The 17,449-nt window shown below is 35.1% G+C and overlaps 1 protein-coding gene across 9 annotated transcripts in view; it reads right to left on the bottom strand.

Annotated features, from left to right (window-relative positions):
* Window positions 1-17,449, bottom strand: part of SATB1 (SATB homeobox 1) — a 96,865-nt gene that overhangs the window by 51,977 nt on the left and 27,439 nt on the right. For all 9 annotated transcript variants that reach the window (XM_045538169.1, XM_045538195.1, XM_045538222.1 and 6 more), the window contains 3 exons: window positions 16,530-16,706; window positions 15,637-15,763; window positions 14,767-14,890 (listed from right to left, as the gene is read on the bottom strand). In XM_045538169.1, coding sequence (XP_045394125.1) covers window positions 14,767-14,890; window positions 15,637-15,763; window positions 16,530-16,706 — 428 coding nt within the window. The remainder of the gene's footprint in view (window positions 1-14,766; window positions 14,891-15,636; window positions 15,764-16,529; window positions 16,707-17,449) is intronic.

Below are 17,449 nucleotides of genomic sequence, written 5' to 3'. Positions count from 1 at the left end.
ATTAATTGCTCATTCTATCACAATTTCCCACGCTAAATGGGAATGATAGTAGCATTCACCTCATGGGGTTGTTCCACTTATTCACATGTTACTTTTCATTAATTCAGCACATATTTATTGAACTCCTACTATGTGCCAAGCACTGGGCAAGTCACTGGAAAAATGATGACTTGAAGAGACATACTATCTACCCGCAGACAGACAATAAAAAAAATAATGGATGTGATGCAATTAGCACAGAGCCTGGAACATATCAAGTATGAACTTAAGAGATGTTAATTACTATGACAACCCTCTGCCTCCTCCTCCTCCTCATTGGGCTTCTATTATATGGTAACATTTCACATCAGTCAACTATGCTTTAAGTAACCAAAGACTATCAGATAAAATTTTTAAATGATATACAGTATCTTAAGTCAAATAAATTTTTTTTATGTAGAACAAAGAGTATATTAATTAAATTATTAAGTTACAAGTCAGGTCAAGGAACAACAAGAGGAAACACCAAAAAAAAGTATTTCTATTTTTTGCGATATTCCAGTTTGGCAGCATTTTCTGGAGCTGGCCTGTATCTGGCAGAAGGCATCAGGAAGGCACACCGCTCCTCTGACGTGGACGGGTGAGACCCATGCCCTCTCCCACTTCTAGCTGACAGCTGCTCGTCCTTCAGGACACATTTCAGGTATCCTCACTTCGGTGAGGCCTTTCCTAACTTCTCAAACATCCTGCACATGCTGCCACCATAGCGCTTGCCCTGCTGCCATGCTGTTTATTTTCTACTAGACTGTGAGTCTTAGGTATTATTTCAGTACAGCCTGGCCTCATCACAGGGTTGGACATATATTAGGTGAAGAATAAAAAATAAAAAAGGTCAATGAAACAAGTTGTTACTGTAGGCCACCAGAAAATCCTCTTCCCTTTTTATCCCTTAAAGGTCAAAGGTAACAGCAGCTTAATTGTCACATGAATCTTTAAAATCCATCACTTTTAGCTGTCATGATAGAAATTGTAGTTTCAAGAACCTTTGTTCATTAATTTGCAAAGAGATCCCTTCCCAGGTTTTTCAAAATACATCCACACAGATGTCTCGGAAGTTGCAGTGCTCGGTGGTTATGTTATTCCAGTTCTCTCTCAGTGTCTATTTATATGAGCTCTCCAAATCACTTTGAAAAAGACACAACTTATATGGCAAGTTTCCTATTCAGTGGCTGGTCTGTATAAAACATCAATGTTCAGGGAATAAAATAATCCAACTAACAAAACTCAGTCAGTTGAAATCCCAAATTCAAATGCTACACATTATACCAACCAATAAATAGGCCACAGCTTCCAATGTTGGGAAATACAATTTCAAAGTCGGCAGAAATTGGCTGTGGCTCTCATAACCCCGGTGTGACACAATATTCTCATCCTAGGAGCCAAGTTGTAAGCTTTTCTAAGATCCATAAAGCACATGTCTACTCCCTACGAGGAGCTTCGGTTCTTTCTGAGAGTCTGCTGAAGTTCCGATCTGAAAGAATGCCATCTTCACAGAAACCCCGGTACTCTAGAATGATACCATCTGCCACAGGCTGAGCTTCCTTTTCAGCCAAATACATTATTTATAACCTTTCTAATTGTGAAAAGGTAAGGGTGGAATTTTTCTAAAGCCTAACTTAGATATAGTTAGAACATTCTGAACCTTTGCTCTAAAATACTGCAGGTCTCTTAAATTTTAAAAACAAACAAAAAAGGCAAGAAATTGATTGAGGTTATACACCTTTTAAAAATACTATTTTCTTTCAAACCCCCTGTCATAGACACTGTAGGTATGTATTTATAACACATTTAGAAAATGAAGAAAGATAGTTTTATTTTTCTACTTGGTCATCTTAGTAGCCAATGAAGAGGTTTTAGAAGAGGTGAGGCCTTCTCAAAAAAAGATTCATCAGCTTAGGGAAAGGCAGTGATCTGATTACCCTTAAAATTGCTTTGTTGTGCCTTTAACAACAACCAAAAAAACCCACCCCAAAACAATGCTAATCAGGTTATTCAATCATTTAAACCAAAACTGTTCATGCTTTTCTGCCAAATCAACCAACCACAGCAAAATCTGTTATCTCTGATTGCTCAGCTTCCAGTCAAAAAACAGTTAACCCCCACTATACCAAAAGTTTTCCAAAATACCCTCGGAGCTCTGCGTGCTCGTGGAGAATAAAGAGAAAACCATGTCAGCTTTAAAGGGTAATTGGAGTGCTGTACCATATTTGCATATTACAATATACTCTAATAAACTAAACAGCCTGTACCGGAAGCCAGCAGCTCCCTAGTATTTCATATGATCTCCATACTGGCTTTTTGTGCGTTACTTTTTTTTTTAAGCAAGACTGTGATATCATGATCAAAACTTACTGAAGACTTGCTGATGGTTTAACTGAGGTGGGAGGAGGTAGCAATAGCATCTACAAAATGGTGGTTCACCCACGTTTAAAGCTTTCAGGCTCCACCAGCAGAGAGGGCAAGGGCTACAACATCTTATTTACACAATTATCTAAATACGATTAAACAGCTGATGGACAAATATTAAACTGGAAAATGTATAGTCATTTCAGCTTAATGTAATCCTCTTTCTGTAAACACCCAAGATGATTTTTTTCAACCAGAACAGTCCTGACATCTCATAAGCCTAAGGGTGAATAGCAAGAGATTGTTTTTGATAGTTATAAATATTCAAAAGACATGCAGACCATCTGCTTTCATAATACAGGTAAAGCAAGACTGAAATGGTGACTGCTGTATAAAAATGATTCTTTTAACAAAGTCTTCCTCTCCTCGAAAACTATAAAGACAGATGTCAAAAACTGTTTACACAGAGCAATCAGGAGCGTGCAAAATGTAATATTCCTTTTACACACAGTGCTTGCTAAAGAGATTTTTTTTTCTTTTTCTTCCCATCTGTGTGTTGCAACACATTTCTACAAGTTAAAAACATTTTTTTCAAACAGAGATCTCATGAATACCCAAAAACATGCTATCTGGTTTCTGAATGCTAATTAATTTCAACTAAGGAATCTGAATATCTTTTTCTGTAGGAAGGAATGTATGTTTTGAATTGGAATACTCTAGAGAGACAGCAAGAGAAATAATCTTGCACAGGTTTAATTCTACAAGGCAAATTTCATGGTTTTACCTTATTCATAATATATATCTGTTAAGTCCATGTTTTAAATGAAAGCACATCATTGCTTATGTCTTTGGGATAAAGTTTAAAATAATTGTTTTGTGAAATAAATGCCCACACAATGCAAGATATATTAACATATATATATAAAAAACCTTTAACTTCTCAGTCTATGCAGAGTGATATACAATGCCCTATAGTTAATTTTCAGGGATGGAACACTAATCTTGATAGTAACCTTTTGATTTATTGTATTAATGGCACAGAGGCATTAACATCTTTTTATAATTTTCAATAAAATGAGAATTTACTGAACAATCTGTCAAACTACTGGCTTTTATTATTTTATATTTTTATTTTTTGAAAAGTACAACTTTATACACTCTGATCTCCCTCTCCTTGGTGCATGTCTTGACTACCTATGGCTTAAATTTTTATAGCAGTTTTTTATGTGCTTGTGGAAAATTCAAAGGTCAAACTTTAACTTCAGAACAACTCCACATTCAAATACAATTTTAGCAGGGATGCTCCATAAATTGGGTTTTCTTTTAATCCCAAAGGACACCAAACATTACAAACAAACTCTAATAGGCATCATATGAGACAACTGACATGAAACGAATTTGCTGAAAATTAACAGGTAGTCCCCATCTGGTATTTGGGGGTGGGAAGGACGGGAAATGGGCTTCAATTTATGAGAGCGAATGGTAGGATTTCTAAGTGTAATATTCTGTTTGTGCTTGTTAGCTTATGTTTCCCAAATCTTTCCCTCTGGATCCTCTATTGCTTTCTAAGCTATTCTCTTGGGAGATACAACCGGGGCATATTTGGAATCTCAATTTGTTGAGAAGAGACTAATCACTTCTAAATTTTACTTAAACTCCAGTTGTCATAGTTATGGCTCTTGCCATCTTGATCAATCCTAGTGCCTGAAAATGGCATTTTCACACAAAGTCACCCTGGCACATCACTAAAAATGGAAACTCAGTACAAAGCTCCAAAGAAATACAAAAGGAAGCACAAAGAGAATACGTCCAACTCTGTTTTAATTTTCCTACTAAATTTCCCAAAGATGAAAATGCGATCATTTCAAAACAGATATTTTATTTAATTATTTAAATACTCAATTCATAACTTTTAAAGAAAATGTTAGCTTACAGTTGATAAGGTTCTTCTATAGAACTAATTTTATATAATGCCCAGATAGTGTTTCAACCAGATTCTCTATTCTGTCCTTTTGTATGAGCACCTATCTAGATTTTTCTTACCACAATGAATCTTCTTACTCAAAACAATTGAACATGTTAGTAAAGGGTTTAAATTACAAAATATTTGTTAAAAAGTGCATTATTACAAGGGCATATATTTCAAATTAACTGTGCACAGAGTCTATATGAAGGGAATTGAACTACATAAGCTCCATCCGATGTCCCTTCTGACAGCTTTAAGATTCTATGAAAGCTATATGTCTTCCCAAACATAGTGATAAAGATTCAATTACAATGCGCATCATTCATTCTAAGGCACTCACTGTGCAAACATCTCCAATCAGAGTTTTATTTTTAGGAAGGTTAAAGCCCCTTTGGCATCTGGCTTATAATATGATTATTTAAAATATATTCATTATTAAGTTAAGCATTATGCTAATCCAAATAGAATTTTCACAAGTTTTCCCTTAGATAAATCTGAATCCAAGGGTCCCATGTGATTTTATATCAAAAAGTATTTCCTAACATTCTAAATCTTAGGCACTCTGTACCAATGTACACATTTAGGGAATGCTTGCTTACTCACTCTCTGAAGCCCTTCTGTGGTTAAATCTCTTATCCTCACCAGAGATTAAAATTTGTGGTATCTGTACTTAGACATAGAAGGGAAAAGATACCAAATTTGTGTTAATTCTAGAGGTCTTAATCAGGGCATTTTGAAAAAACTTTAAACTACAGAGTGAAAACAAGAACTAAAGTACTTTGAACAATTCATTTTTCCAAAAGCAAATTAGGCTCTAACTCTTCACAGGAGAGTTTATATAACCTTTTTGCATTCTTTCTTTATATGAACACTATTAGATTTTAAGCCACACTACCTAAAAATTGGGGGGGGGGACACAGTCCTGTCTTTTAGCCTTTTATGGGGCCACAGAACTCCCTTTGGGAATCTCATGAAAGCTACAGAAGCTCTCCCCCATACATTCCAAAACAGGCCTATAACGTGAAAGTCTACAAAAAAACCTTGGAAGCCCATTGTGGGGTCCACAGACCCCACCTTAGATCTGATCCAAGACTTCACAGGAGACTAAGGCTGTGATTTCTGCATTTGATTCATCACTGTTAGCTTTTAACTAAGACTTCCCATGTCTACTAGATAACTACAAACGAATGTAGTCTGTGGATTAGGTCATAAAGAAAAATCAAATTAATCTGGCTTCATCTCTATCAATATTATGAAACTCCTTCACAGTTTAGGAAAATGCCACCCACTGGTAATCATCTCTTTAGAAGTTATGGTGAAATGGCAAAAATAAGTTGGGGTGGGTTGCACATCATGAAATAAAGAGCTCTGTCCATCCCTAGATGTGTGTGCTCTAGGCTGAGCTGGTGCTCATGCAGACGAGTGGACAAACCAAGTCCCTGAGGCCCACTCTGGAATGGCTGAACAGTTATCTACATTTGCAGCGCTCTCTAAATTCAGGTGATTCTGGGCCTTTATATAGCTGAGTTTAAAACATTACATGTTTATAGCCCTAAATGGAGTCTCCAAGGCCAAATGTGGACTTCAGAACCTCAACTGAGGAATGGACACAGTGAGCAAACATGGGGTGATACTGACAGTTAACACTTCCATATTGGCAGCATCAGCACCTTTGGCTATAAATCATTTGGCCTTGTTACTGAAATGTTCCTTCCTTATTTTACTCTTAGAAATGAGAAGAAAATGGACAAATAAAAGTGACAGTAAAAAAGTGTGGTTCTCAAACATAACACAATTGAGACAAAATGAAAATTATTAGCCATGCTGAAATACATATATAATTATGGAAGGAAAATATAAAATGTGCACAAAAATGCTGGAAATATGTTGTTAAAAAACTTTTGCTTAACTATGATGTATAACTAGGTCTTTTTTTGTTTGTTTGTTTTTAGCATTTTTCAGATCTCTGGGTCCCTTGTACCTTCCAAGACTATTGTTCTGCTTAGAAACATGTGAGTTTTGTACAAATATTCAAGAACATTATAAAATATACAACAGTATGAGACAGCTTAGAATATCAGTAGGTTTTCTTGAAAAATCCACGAATTTGGCCTTTGTTAGATAAGCTAAACTTGCAGAATATAATAGGAAAATATTTTGTAATGTAGGATATTAGAGATAAGAATATCTATAAAGTACCACTAATAAAATTACTGACATAGTGTATTGGTTCATAAAATAAACATGGTGCAAATCCTATGAGGTTGTTTCAGTTTAACAAATATTCCTGACTTCCTTCTATGTGCCAGGGTCTATGACTGTGAAAACAAATAAAATTTAGTTCTTTTGGAACAGTCAATTACAGTGTGCACAGATAGCCTAGTTAGTCTACAGATAATTTCAGGACAAGGTATAAAGTGCTATGATGGCTACATACAGGGAGGACAGGGTTGGGTGCTCGGGAGTAGCAGTGAAGGTTGCTTATAGAAAAGACATTGGGAAAAGCTCACATCCTGATGACAGTCCCATGAGACATCTTTATTCTGTTTGACGTTATCTAGTCTAAGGTATCGTATTTGCTAAGCTTGCAAAAGAATTTATTTAAAAAACAAATCTTGAATCTTCCCCCACTTCCACGTTAAAATACATCAGATCTTTATAATGATTGTAAAGGTAGTGCTAAAAGTGTTGCTTAAAAGGTGAGAATCAGTTATAATATGGTCCTTTAATTTTTTCACAAATGAAAAATTTTTGGTTGTTTCCACTAAAAATGAAGCTTGCGTTAAAATCTTCCATGTAACCACAAAGGTTCTGAGACCATGTGGCATGCACAAGTGTCATGTCAAACTCTCAACGCCCATATTTTAGAAAAACAACTAAAGATATTACACATTTTAGAACTGAGAACTCTTCTGAATGTTTTATAAGTATTTGGTCATTTAATTCTCATGACAGTACTGAGAAACTGGTACTATTATCTCCCTATTTACAGATAAGAAAATTGAGGCATGGAGTCAGTCACCCAAGCTCATACAGCTGGTTATGATAGAGCTCACGTTCCTGACTCTTACAATGCTAGGAGCTCACAAATTAAAGTGATGGTAAATACCAATGACACACAGAAACACATGCAAAAAGTAATGGAATGAAATTGTTGAAGGAATACATTACTCCAAGAAATAATCCCATTACAAAATAAAAAGAAAATGAAATCGAACTCTGTCATATTTGTTAACATAACCCAGGAGTTTCAATACAAGGGAAATTCCCATTGTGACATTTCACAAAGTTAATACTTGTTTTGGTTTAGTTCCACATTTTTGAACCGCCTTGAAACAAATGCCAGACTGACAGTAAAATGAGACAAGCCTGGGATAGTCGGTGGTACCCGATAATGAAGTACCATGTCTTGTTATCCAGATAAGAATGTGATCTCAAATGGCACTAGCAATTAAAGCTTTCGTCTTTTCTTAACTTCCAATATGTTATTTGGTTTGCATCTTTAACCCATCTGATTAAACTAAATTAGATTAGTATTTTTATGGGAAATATTACAATTCTAAATAATCAATATTTTTTAAAAGAAAATGATGATGACTAAAGAGAATAAAGCTTTAGAGTAAGAATGAGGGAAAGAAAAAAGACTGCTAAAGGAAATCAGCCACCTTCTCTACAATCAGGAATTCTGCAACCTTATGAATTGTCCATGATGGAACTCTAGCACCCCATAATAATACTGCATATTGGAACACAATACAATCTTATATTTCTGTAGCGCCCTTCATGCAAGCATCCCAGGGTGCTTTACAATCATTATGAGTTAAAATTAAAACTGAAGCACATACAATTCCTAGTAGAATCATTTTAAAAATGCTAAACAGAACAAATAACTTTTAAGCCTAGATTTAAAAGTCCCAGCAGCCAAAGCGTTCCTTACTTCAATTGGCAACGAGCTGCAGAACTCGGGCTGCGGCGCTTTCCTGTTATGTTAAAGGCTCTCTTATGTTTTTTATACTCAGAGCATGCTATAATCAAGCAGTTTCCAATGAAAGAGGGAAAAATTGGGTTCGTGTATCCATTTGTTTTGATTATCTGAATTTCGGAGGGTTTTGTTTGTTTATGAGTTTGTTTGGGGCCCAAATCTGGCATGAATTATAGCAGAGCTAAAAAGCAAATCCAGAAAGAGCCCAACTTGAAATTTAAGTAGTAACTGAGGAAAAAAAAGACAATCACAAAACACTCTAAAACTAGTTCTGTTTTAGCAAGAAAATCAGTTTGATTAGCATGATTTGGTTAACTTTTTTTAAAAACAATTAGAAAATAGCATTTACTAGGCTTTCTCTCAGGCCATGTCCACTCCTATGCTTTGGGAGTATTTATGATTCTATGCATCAGAAGAAAAAAGCAGCGAAATACTCTCATGATATGGTAATTTCCCTTGGATTAGTGACTCTGAGGTCAAAGGAAACCTGTTCAGATCTAAAACAAGGCACAGGTAAAAATCTATCAAGTGAAAATAAAGTACTTACACATCGTTAAGCACTCTAAATTGGCATGGCTTAAACTCTTTTATGCTTTACTATTCTGAAAAGATAGTGGTTATAAAATATTTGAGATCAATCCACTTTACATTAGATGCTTTATTAAGTTTGGCTTTTTTTGATTAATATATCTGAAAGGTTATAGGGAGCTAACATCAAGCTACAATAAAATCCTTATGTATCTAAGTCAGCTAAAAATGAGCCAATATATTAGATTTTAAAAAGGAAAACTTGCAATTTGAAGAACACTTCCATTGTAGATTATGTATATCATAATATTAACACAAAGCAGACATCTCACTAAGTTGAAAAAGGAACTAGAATGATGTCATGACTGCTTTGGGAAAGCAGGCAAAATAAAACTATTTGGTACAAGTTTTGCAATTCATGTAACTACCCATATAAGACTGGTTTGCCTTTTCCTTTATGGATCCTGCCACTTCAGTAATACAATTGCTGAAAGTAGTAATAACATTCAATTAGTATCAAGTACTTCAGTGCCTGGCAAAGCAGATATTCATAACGTAGGATTCCCACAGTCAGTAGGGTAAGAACTGGGGAAAGTTTCATAATTCTAAAAAGGAAAGAAGATTCTCTATAGAGCTTTTCCTCAAAATGTATGGTGTTCAACCAATTTATAATTTTATACTGGGAAGAGGCAAGTACAAAATCCTCTGTGCACATCTCAAACAGGAAACTTTCTATTTTTAAGTGGAGCTGCCAGTTATAGCCTTGTCTATCACATCAGGCCAGTCTGATGACTACGCTCTGTACTTTCAAATAGGCCTGAGAAATTCAACTGCCCACTATTTCCAGTGAAAATGTCTAACATTACCTTGGGGTTCCAAACAAAGGGCTATTAGCTCAATTATACCTACTGGTCTTGAGGGGGTAAGCGGACAGGAAAGAGGTGTGACTGCACAGAAGTGACTGTGCTATGCAGTCAAATCTTCTGGAACCTCCTAAATGCCAGATTATCCCAGCAGTCAGTCCCTATGGTCTAGATCACCCCATTAGGGGCATGAAATGATGGTACTATAGGTTTAAAACAAGTCAGTACACAAACAACAAATCAAAGGCACAAAACCAAAACAGTTCTGTTAAAGAAAATTTTCAGTAGTGAGTATAAAAACAATATTAAAAACTAAAGCAATCATCAGTACTTCAGAGAAATCAAAGCATATTACGAAACCCATCAAATTAATATGAGAATGACTTTAATTTTTTTTTTTAAACCTCTTTTGTCCATGTATGTGACCAAGAAGGACACTTGATTATGCTTACAGGCTCTGGGTATGAAATCTAACCCCTCCATCTACTTTAGCAGCTACGTAGCTATGGACACTCATTTAAACATTCTGTGCCTTAGGGTCCTCATTTGAAAATGGGAATATAAAACTATCAACTACTTAGGGAGATAGGAGCACTCTTTATATATCGAAGCACTAAATGAAAGTTAAATATTATCTCAACTATGAAGATGTGTTATCCTTATTACTACATAGGAAATGGGATGCCTGGCACACAGCAGACTGTCAATACATATTTTTGAGTGAGTAACTATATGAATGTGTGAATAAACTTCATAGGTCAGACTCTCATATGAAGTACAATATGTGAATACTGATGCTAGATATTCTCATGAGAGAATGTGATTATTGTTTATTAAAAATTTTAAGAAATGTCATTTCAGTCCAAAAATTACACAGCAAGTATAGTTTTTTAAAAAAACATTTCTGTAACATAATAGATTTTCTAATTTTTGCACACAAGTGTTACTTGTAATACAGACTGAAAATCAACTGAACACCTAAGTGTATTAAATACCTATGGAAATGACTGTCAAGTTTCAGAGAATCATTATGGCTAAATGCTAAGCTTCAGGAGGGCAAGACAGTTTCTTTTTTAAACCTGTTTTGCCAGTAATTAATAAAAAGTCTAACATACATTAGAACCTCAGATGTCATGAGAAAGAGTTGAAAAATCTTTCTCAATATTGCTTTTAAATGGAATATTAACATTTATTTATTTTATATATATTTTGCTACTTGAAAATAAAAAAAATGACAATTCTCACATTGTATGACCTGGCTTGGAGATACCTTTTCCACGTGAGAAACAAAATAGAAAACAATCCAATGCCTTAACAACGTCAAAGGTGTGGGGTGACTGTGTGTTATATGTGCATGCACTCATGGGTGTGGTGAGGGCGGGGAGGCAATAATGCACATGATACATTAAAATCTCTCAGGAATATCTGACTTAAACATTTTTAGAAAGAAGACATTAGGCTGGTAGAAGTAATAGTTGACCTTTTACTTATGGCGCTTTTAACAAAATGAATCTATCTCTATATCAGAATGTATATATATTCATCCAATATTTAATTCCTAAAACTCCAGGGAAAACTAGTACCAAAATGTAATGTTTTATTTCAAAATGTTTAATTCCCAATTTACCTCCCAAATCCATACCCTCAAAAGTTTCACAACTACAGGCTTTCTTGTCCCCAGTCAGACTTTATTGTGTCCTCCCTGGTTGCAGTTCAGAATGCAACATCCAACTTTCCTAACCACATCCACTGAAAAAAGCAAAAGTTAACAACAAAACACCTAACCTGAGATCTATAATGAGCTAAGCATTTCTTATGTCTTAAAATATTTTCCAAAAATGAACATGTGATACAAAGAACTTAATAAATGACCAATCTATGGTCATTTACGATAAGAAAGAGGTAACAGAAATAAAGTTATGAGTTGTAAATCAAACCACATGCCCACTTACGGAATTTCTGCAGCTGGAGAAAACCTTACAAATATTATCAAAGAAAACATTTTTGCACCAAAATGTTAAGTATTCATTTTAAAATCAATACTTACTTTAAAATTTATCACTGGGCAAGGACATAGGCTAAGCAAGTCAGGACTTTTGGGTCAGTCATTAACCAGCATCTATCTTGACGTTTATCTCTAGGGACACTGGCTCCTTCATTTGTCAAAGGAGGAGCCTGGGAAGGATAATCCCTTCTACTTCTAAGAATCCAAGTCCAAATGACATTAGCTTAGCAAGTATCAGACAATCCTCCTAAGAGCACTGGATGCAGAGCTTGTCAAACACCCCAGGCAAATTCCCAGTGGCTTCCTAGTCCCATTCCTCTAGCCTCTACTCTGCAAAGGGAGTCTCCTTGTCCACTGGGGGGGGGGGGGACTTTCTGCTAAGCAAAATATTTAGAAACCCTGTAGCCATACTTACTACTGGTTTATTATTATCATGTTAAACAAAAGAAAACCTTTCATGTGCAGTAAAACGTAGACGTTGAATTGTATGCTAAAAGTTCTCACATGGAAGTAAAGCCTTTAACACTTAGCATTTCTTGGTGTTAGGTCCCATTTTATAGAAGGCTGAGGCAGTATTTATTCGCTAGCTTTTTCACCATAACATCTCCATCACCAAATCTCAACCACAAAAGAAAGAAAGAGTAGTTTTGTCAAATTCAGCATATATTTTGGGCATAGGTTTTAGGGAGCCTGCATCTTTCATCTTTAATAACATTAGACATTAAAAAAATAAAGAAGCATACACAAAATAGTTCACATTGAAAACATTCTGAGTAGAATATCAGATTCATGTATTCACTCTAGAGAAAGGAATAAATGATGTACAAAATATAAAACTCCTTAAGTTAATTTTTTCATATTATTAAATATAAATTAATTTCAAATATTTGCTGCCACTGCTAAATTACATGTAATTTTTTTCAAAAGATTTTTTTAAAGAAAGGAAGACTATAATCATAACTGATGTTGAAGTTACAGCCTAGTTCCATCCCTTAATGATTACAGTGGGGTCTCCAGCTACACAAGGCCATGTGTTGTTCTGAAGACCTCTGCAGAAATTCACCAACGTATGACTCTAAGACCAAGTCCCGAATTTCATTTTGTCATTCTATTTAATGTTATAATTGTCTGTATTCATTTTCCATGATAACATTAAGTAAATCACAATTATATTTATAAGCTACAGTGAGGTGGAGTTTATTGGCTGAATGTTGATGTCATTTAGCAATTAGTTCTCACTGACTCTATCAATAAATATTTGCACTATCATCCTCTTCTCCAGCTCACAGTGAATGTCTTAAGTCTTTGAATTTACTTCCAAAATAACAGGACATTTAGTAACATGAAGGTACATGGGAGACTCCTATACTGGGTATTTATATTATAGTTTAACTATGCAAAAAAAAAAAAAATTATTTCTATGTCATTTCAAATGTTCAAATACTGGTAACCAAGTAACATGTTACCTAGAGTTGTCTACAAAACACAAAGTCCCAGAAGAGTTGCCTTGCTTTACTATATCATCCTATTGATTTAACTGTGTTTAATTAATTTAAATTACTTTTGTTCAATGGTTATAAATTCATAACCTCTTTATTCCAAGTGTGAAAGAGAAAAGGAGATTAGCTAAAGGTATAACTGAAATGACAAAAAGAGTTTGCTCTGAATTGCAAGAAATGGACACAACAGAATATTTAACCTATGGCTATAGCTTCCCTTAGAAAAATATAGAAAGCCATTAATTATAAACTTAATTCATTTTCTTTGTTCCTAAAATTGCTAAAGCAAACATCAAAATAAAAAATGTTGGACTGTAATATAATAAACCTGAAATGCACCACGTTTCTATGAAACAGTAGCACAAAAGCCCACAAGTTTCCTTCCAAAGGTTCCCAGTAATCTTCATGAGCCTCACCTTAGAAATACATTTTAAGAATGTCTACTATTCAAAATACAGTAGAAATACACTTTGAGAATCTCTCAGTTGTAGAAATGTTTATAGCAAAGTCATACAGTTCATGTTCAAATGACTGACAGACTAATACTCAGAATTACATTTAAAAAGAGAAAACTTTAAAAATTTAGTAAAAATCTAGTTAGACCAGCACTACAATGACACTATATCATGGAATGGCTTTAAAATGGCTTTGGGCACTGAGGGGACAGCATTATAACACATTTACGTGGTATCCACATGAGCAGCCCATTAGAGCACGTTCCCAGCATCCGTTTTCTTTCTTTTTTATTTGAAATCAGCTGAGCTTTATCTAAAATGGTGTTTGGTTTTAAATTTAGAAACAGGTAGGCAGTCTCTATGTAGAGTTTTAGTTGCCCTCCACCAAAATTCATTCTAAAAAACCTAGAACAATTACAATAAATCTATGTCTCATTTCAAAAATCCCTGATGGTATGACAGGCATCTCAGAGGAAAAAGGTAAGATTCCAGTTTAAAAGAAGAAAAGAGAACCAATGCCACAAAACTGGTTACAAAATCCTAACAAACAATAACTATTCAACCTTTAGTGATGGGTAAGAGATTATTTTTATAATTATTTTCACTAAACACTTTTCGATTTTTTGGGTAATGAATAAAGTATCCAAGAACAGTATTCTTATTTTATTAGATAGCATGCTGAAGTTTTGCATGTTAACATTGACACTGCCATTCCCATTCACCGAAGCTTTGTGGAAGGAGAACCACCTTGACTCTTTCTTAAATAAGGGCATTCAAGAGAACATAGCTACCATGCTCAGAACACTCAAACAAGGAGTATAAAACTAGCCAGCAAGTCTTCTGCTGAACTATTTTCCCTGTAAACAGCCCTTTGCCTCTTCCCCCAAGTGAGAAAAAGTGTATAGGTTCTGTTCAGAATGAATCAGGCATATTTTCAAAGGTCACACCAGTGGTCAAGTCATTATGCATTTTTGGCAGATTCTTGCTTCAGATACCAATTCCATTAAACTAGGGAGCCCCACCAAACCTCGAATCGGGGCTGCCCATGATGTCGTATTATTTATTACATGCTATGTTAAGTACCTGTGAAAGGGGGCACTCCTTGGCCAACGAACTCTGATTCATATCTTTCAGTAAGTCCTTCAGAGCATTCCTCACTGTGGTGTGCGACCATTGTTCGGGAGGCAAGTCTTCTAGTTTGGGGCAACTATTGGAGACATAGATTAGAAAGGGGATTATTACAAGATTGCATCCCGCTGCAGAACATTCCTTTAAGACAGACAGATTTCATTTTGCGCATCAAACAGATGCATCTGGAGATTGCTCTCGGTCTCCTGATTGTTCCGATTAGTTAATTACTTTATACAACACATCTGCTGTATCGATGCATGAATTATACATCAGCTGCCTGTGGTGGCTATTTTTTCATGTTACTTCTACCTTCCTGCTCTGATGCGCTTGGGAAGACAATTTAAGGTGTACTGCTTTCTCACGAGCCATCGTGAAAAGCATTAACGTATTAACTGATTTCCTTTCACTACTCTGTTCATACGAATTAAAATGGTAAAAAAAATATATAAATAAATAAGATCGTGGCAAGAGTGAATAAGACATTCTTTCAGAAAATGTACACAGATGGCAATGTTCATGATATGCAAAAATATTTTTTTCTTAAGTAAACTTTATGTAAAATGCCTTCTCATAATGCATCATTTAATTGACTAAATGTAAAAAGTCTTGCCTTTTGATAACCTGCATAAACCTACAAATTTGGCGTAGGGGAGCTGCTTTTAAATTATACATTAAAAGCAAAAGGGATAAGGTAACAAAATTGATTTGGATTAATCTTTCTGAAACACAGGGTAAATAAAAATTGACGGTTGACGAGAGATGCTTTATTTCAAAAGACCAGGTAAGAAGAACATTTTGCATAGAATTGCTGTCTTGACTCACCTGTGTAACTGAATTTTCAGTGTGACCACATGATACACGTCTTGAAGCATATCTGCTACTGTAGCATCAGGGGCATCTGTCACATAAGACAGTGGAACTGGATTCCACTTTCCAACCTGGATTAGCCCTATTCCAGATACAGAGAATATGTTACTAAATATTTTACCCTCAGATGAATATATCTAGTAGAAGGGTTTTTTTTTTTCTATTGCCCCCACCACAAGCAATATTGTTATTTCTGTTTGAATGATTCCCTTCCCTCTAAAAGGCAGGTCAATGAAAATATTCACAGCTTAGCTTTCCAAATTGTGAAATTATGTAAATGACTGTAGGGTTGTTTATTATTTTGGAAATAAAACCCCATCAATAAAACCTATGCATAAGGCCACATTTTCCTAACTTACAGGAAGTTCTAATAAGACATAGCTGAACCAGCTCTAAATGGCTTTACGATTTAGATAAGATTCTCTATTGCAGTGGGAATCAGCATTGAAAAATACTTTACAGCCCATAAAACCATCAGAAACAGAATAAAAGAAACAGAACTAGATATTCAGTCATAAATGCAAATTGACTCTCAACAGTCCATCTGCTCAAATACGCTCCTCACTTCCTTGTGGGTCCTCAGTGGAGCAGATTATTAAGGTCAATAAGCATACTAATGATTCAGCTGAAGTAATTTAAAAAAAAAATCTACCTCGACATTCCACATGAGCAAAATGTGTGTTAACTAAACCAAACTGAATTAAGCCAATTTTTTAAAGCCACAGTCTATAAGGAACCAATGTAATACACGGACTACAGTTCTTTGAATAAAAATATTCAGTGCTTTCTCTGCAAGGTAAACAAAGAATACCAAGCAATTTTTCCAACCCCACATATGCATTATTTACCTTTGGCCTGGGCAGCAGAGCTATGCGAATAACCTAGAGACAGCAATGCCATTTCTATCAGTTGGTTGAAAAGCATATCCTTTCTCACCAACACAAATTCCGCATGTTCCTCCTTGCAATCATATTCAATGGCGTTTTCATAATGTTCTACCACGCAGAAAACTGGTAGCATGGTTCCTATCAAAAAGATGGAGAAAAAGAGATGGAAAACCAACAGTCTTCAGAAATACAGTCTAGGGGGAGAGAAAACTAAGCCATGAAAATAAATCTTCACAAGAGTGAGATAAGGGGAGACTGTTTCCAAGGCAGACTGGGTATAGAAATACAGGCACAGGCACACAAACATACATATTATTTTTTTATTTTATACAGTTGTAAGAGAAATACTTAAATAGAATATGAACTTGGTCCTAAGGTAACTTGGGCTCTGCTCTAATATTAACAGTGCATTTCCCAAACGCAATGAAAACAGAATTGCCTCTTTGATCAAATAACGCTGACGAGAGAGAAATAAGTGAGTCTTCTCTGATTTGCTGTGAGTAGTATACAGTATGCAAACATAACTCACTACAGTTGTCTTAAGAACCCACCTTCCTGCCGCCTATACGATCTTGTTAATAATAAACTTTTCTTGTTTGTGTCCAAACAATGTATATTTGACTATAAATTATTGTTTTCTTACTTTTTTAGATATTTACTCTAATTGGTTCCATAAAAGAAACATAAAACTTAACCAAACTGATGCCCATAATAATTTCAATATGTACCTAATGTAGATCAATAATATTTGGGTTTGTGACTACTCATTTAATCTACCTTACTAAAGAGATATCACAGGAACCTTAAGTCTTTAAAATCAACAATCTTTGTTACAGTAAATGCGATAAAAATGAGAGAGAGAAAAGGAAACTGGCCTCATC

This window comes from Lemur catta, chromosome 1 (assembly GCF_020740605.2).
Source record: "Lemur catta isolate mLemCat1 chromosome 1, mLemCat1.pri, whole genome shotgun sequence".
In the NCBI taxonomy this organism is placed as follows: domain Eukaryota; kingdom Metazoa; phylum Chordata; class Mammalia; order Primates; family Lemuridae; genus Lemur; species Lemur catta.
This window is presented reverse-complemented; position numbering and strand designations above follow the sequence as displayed.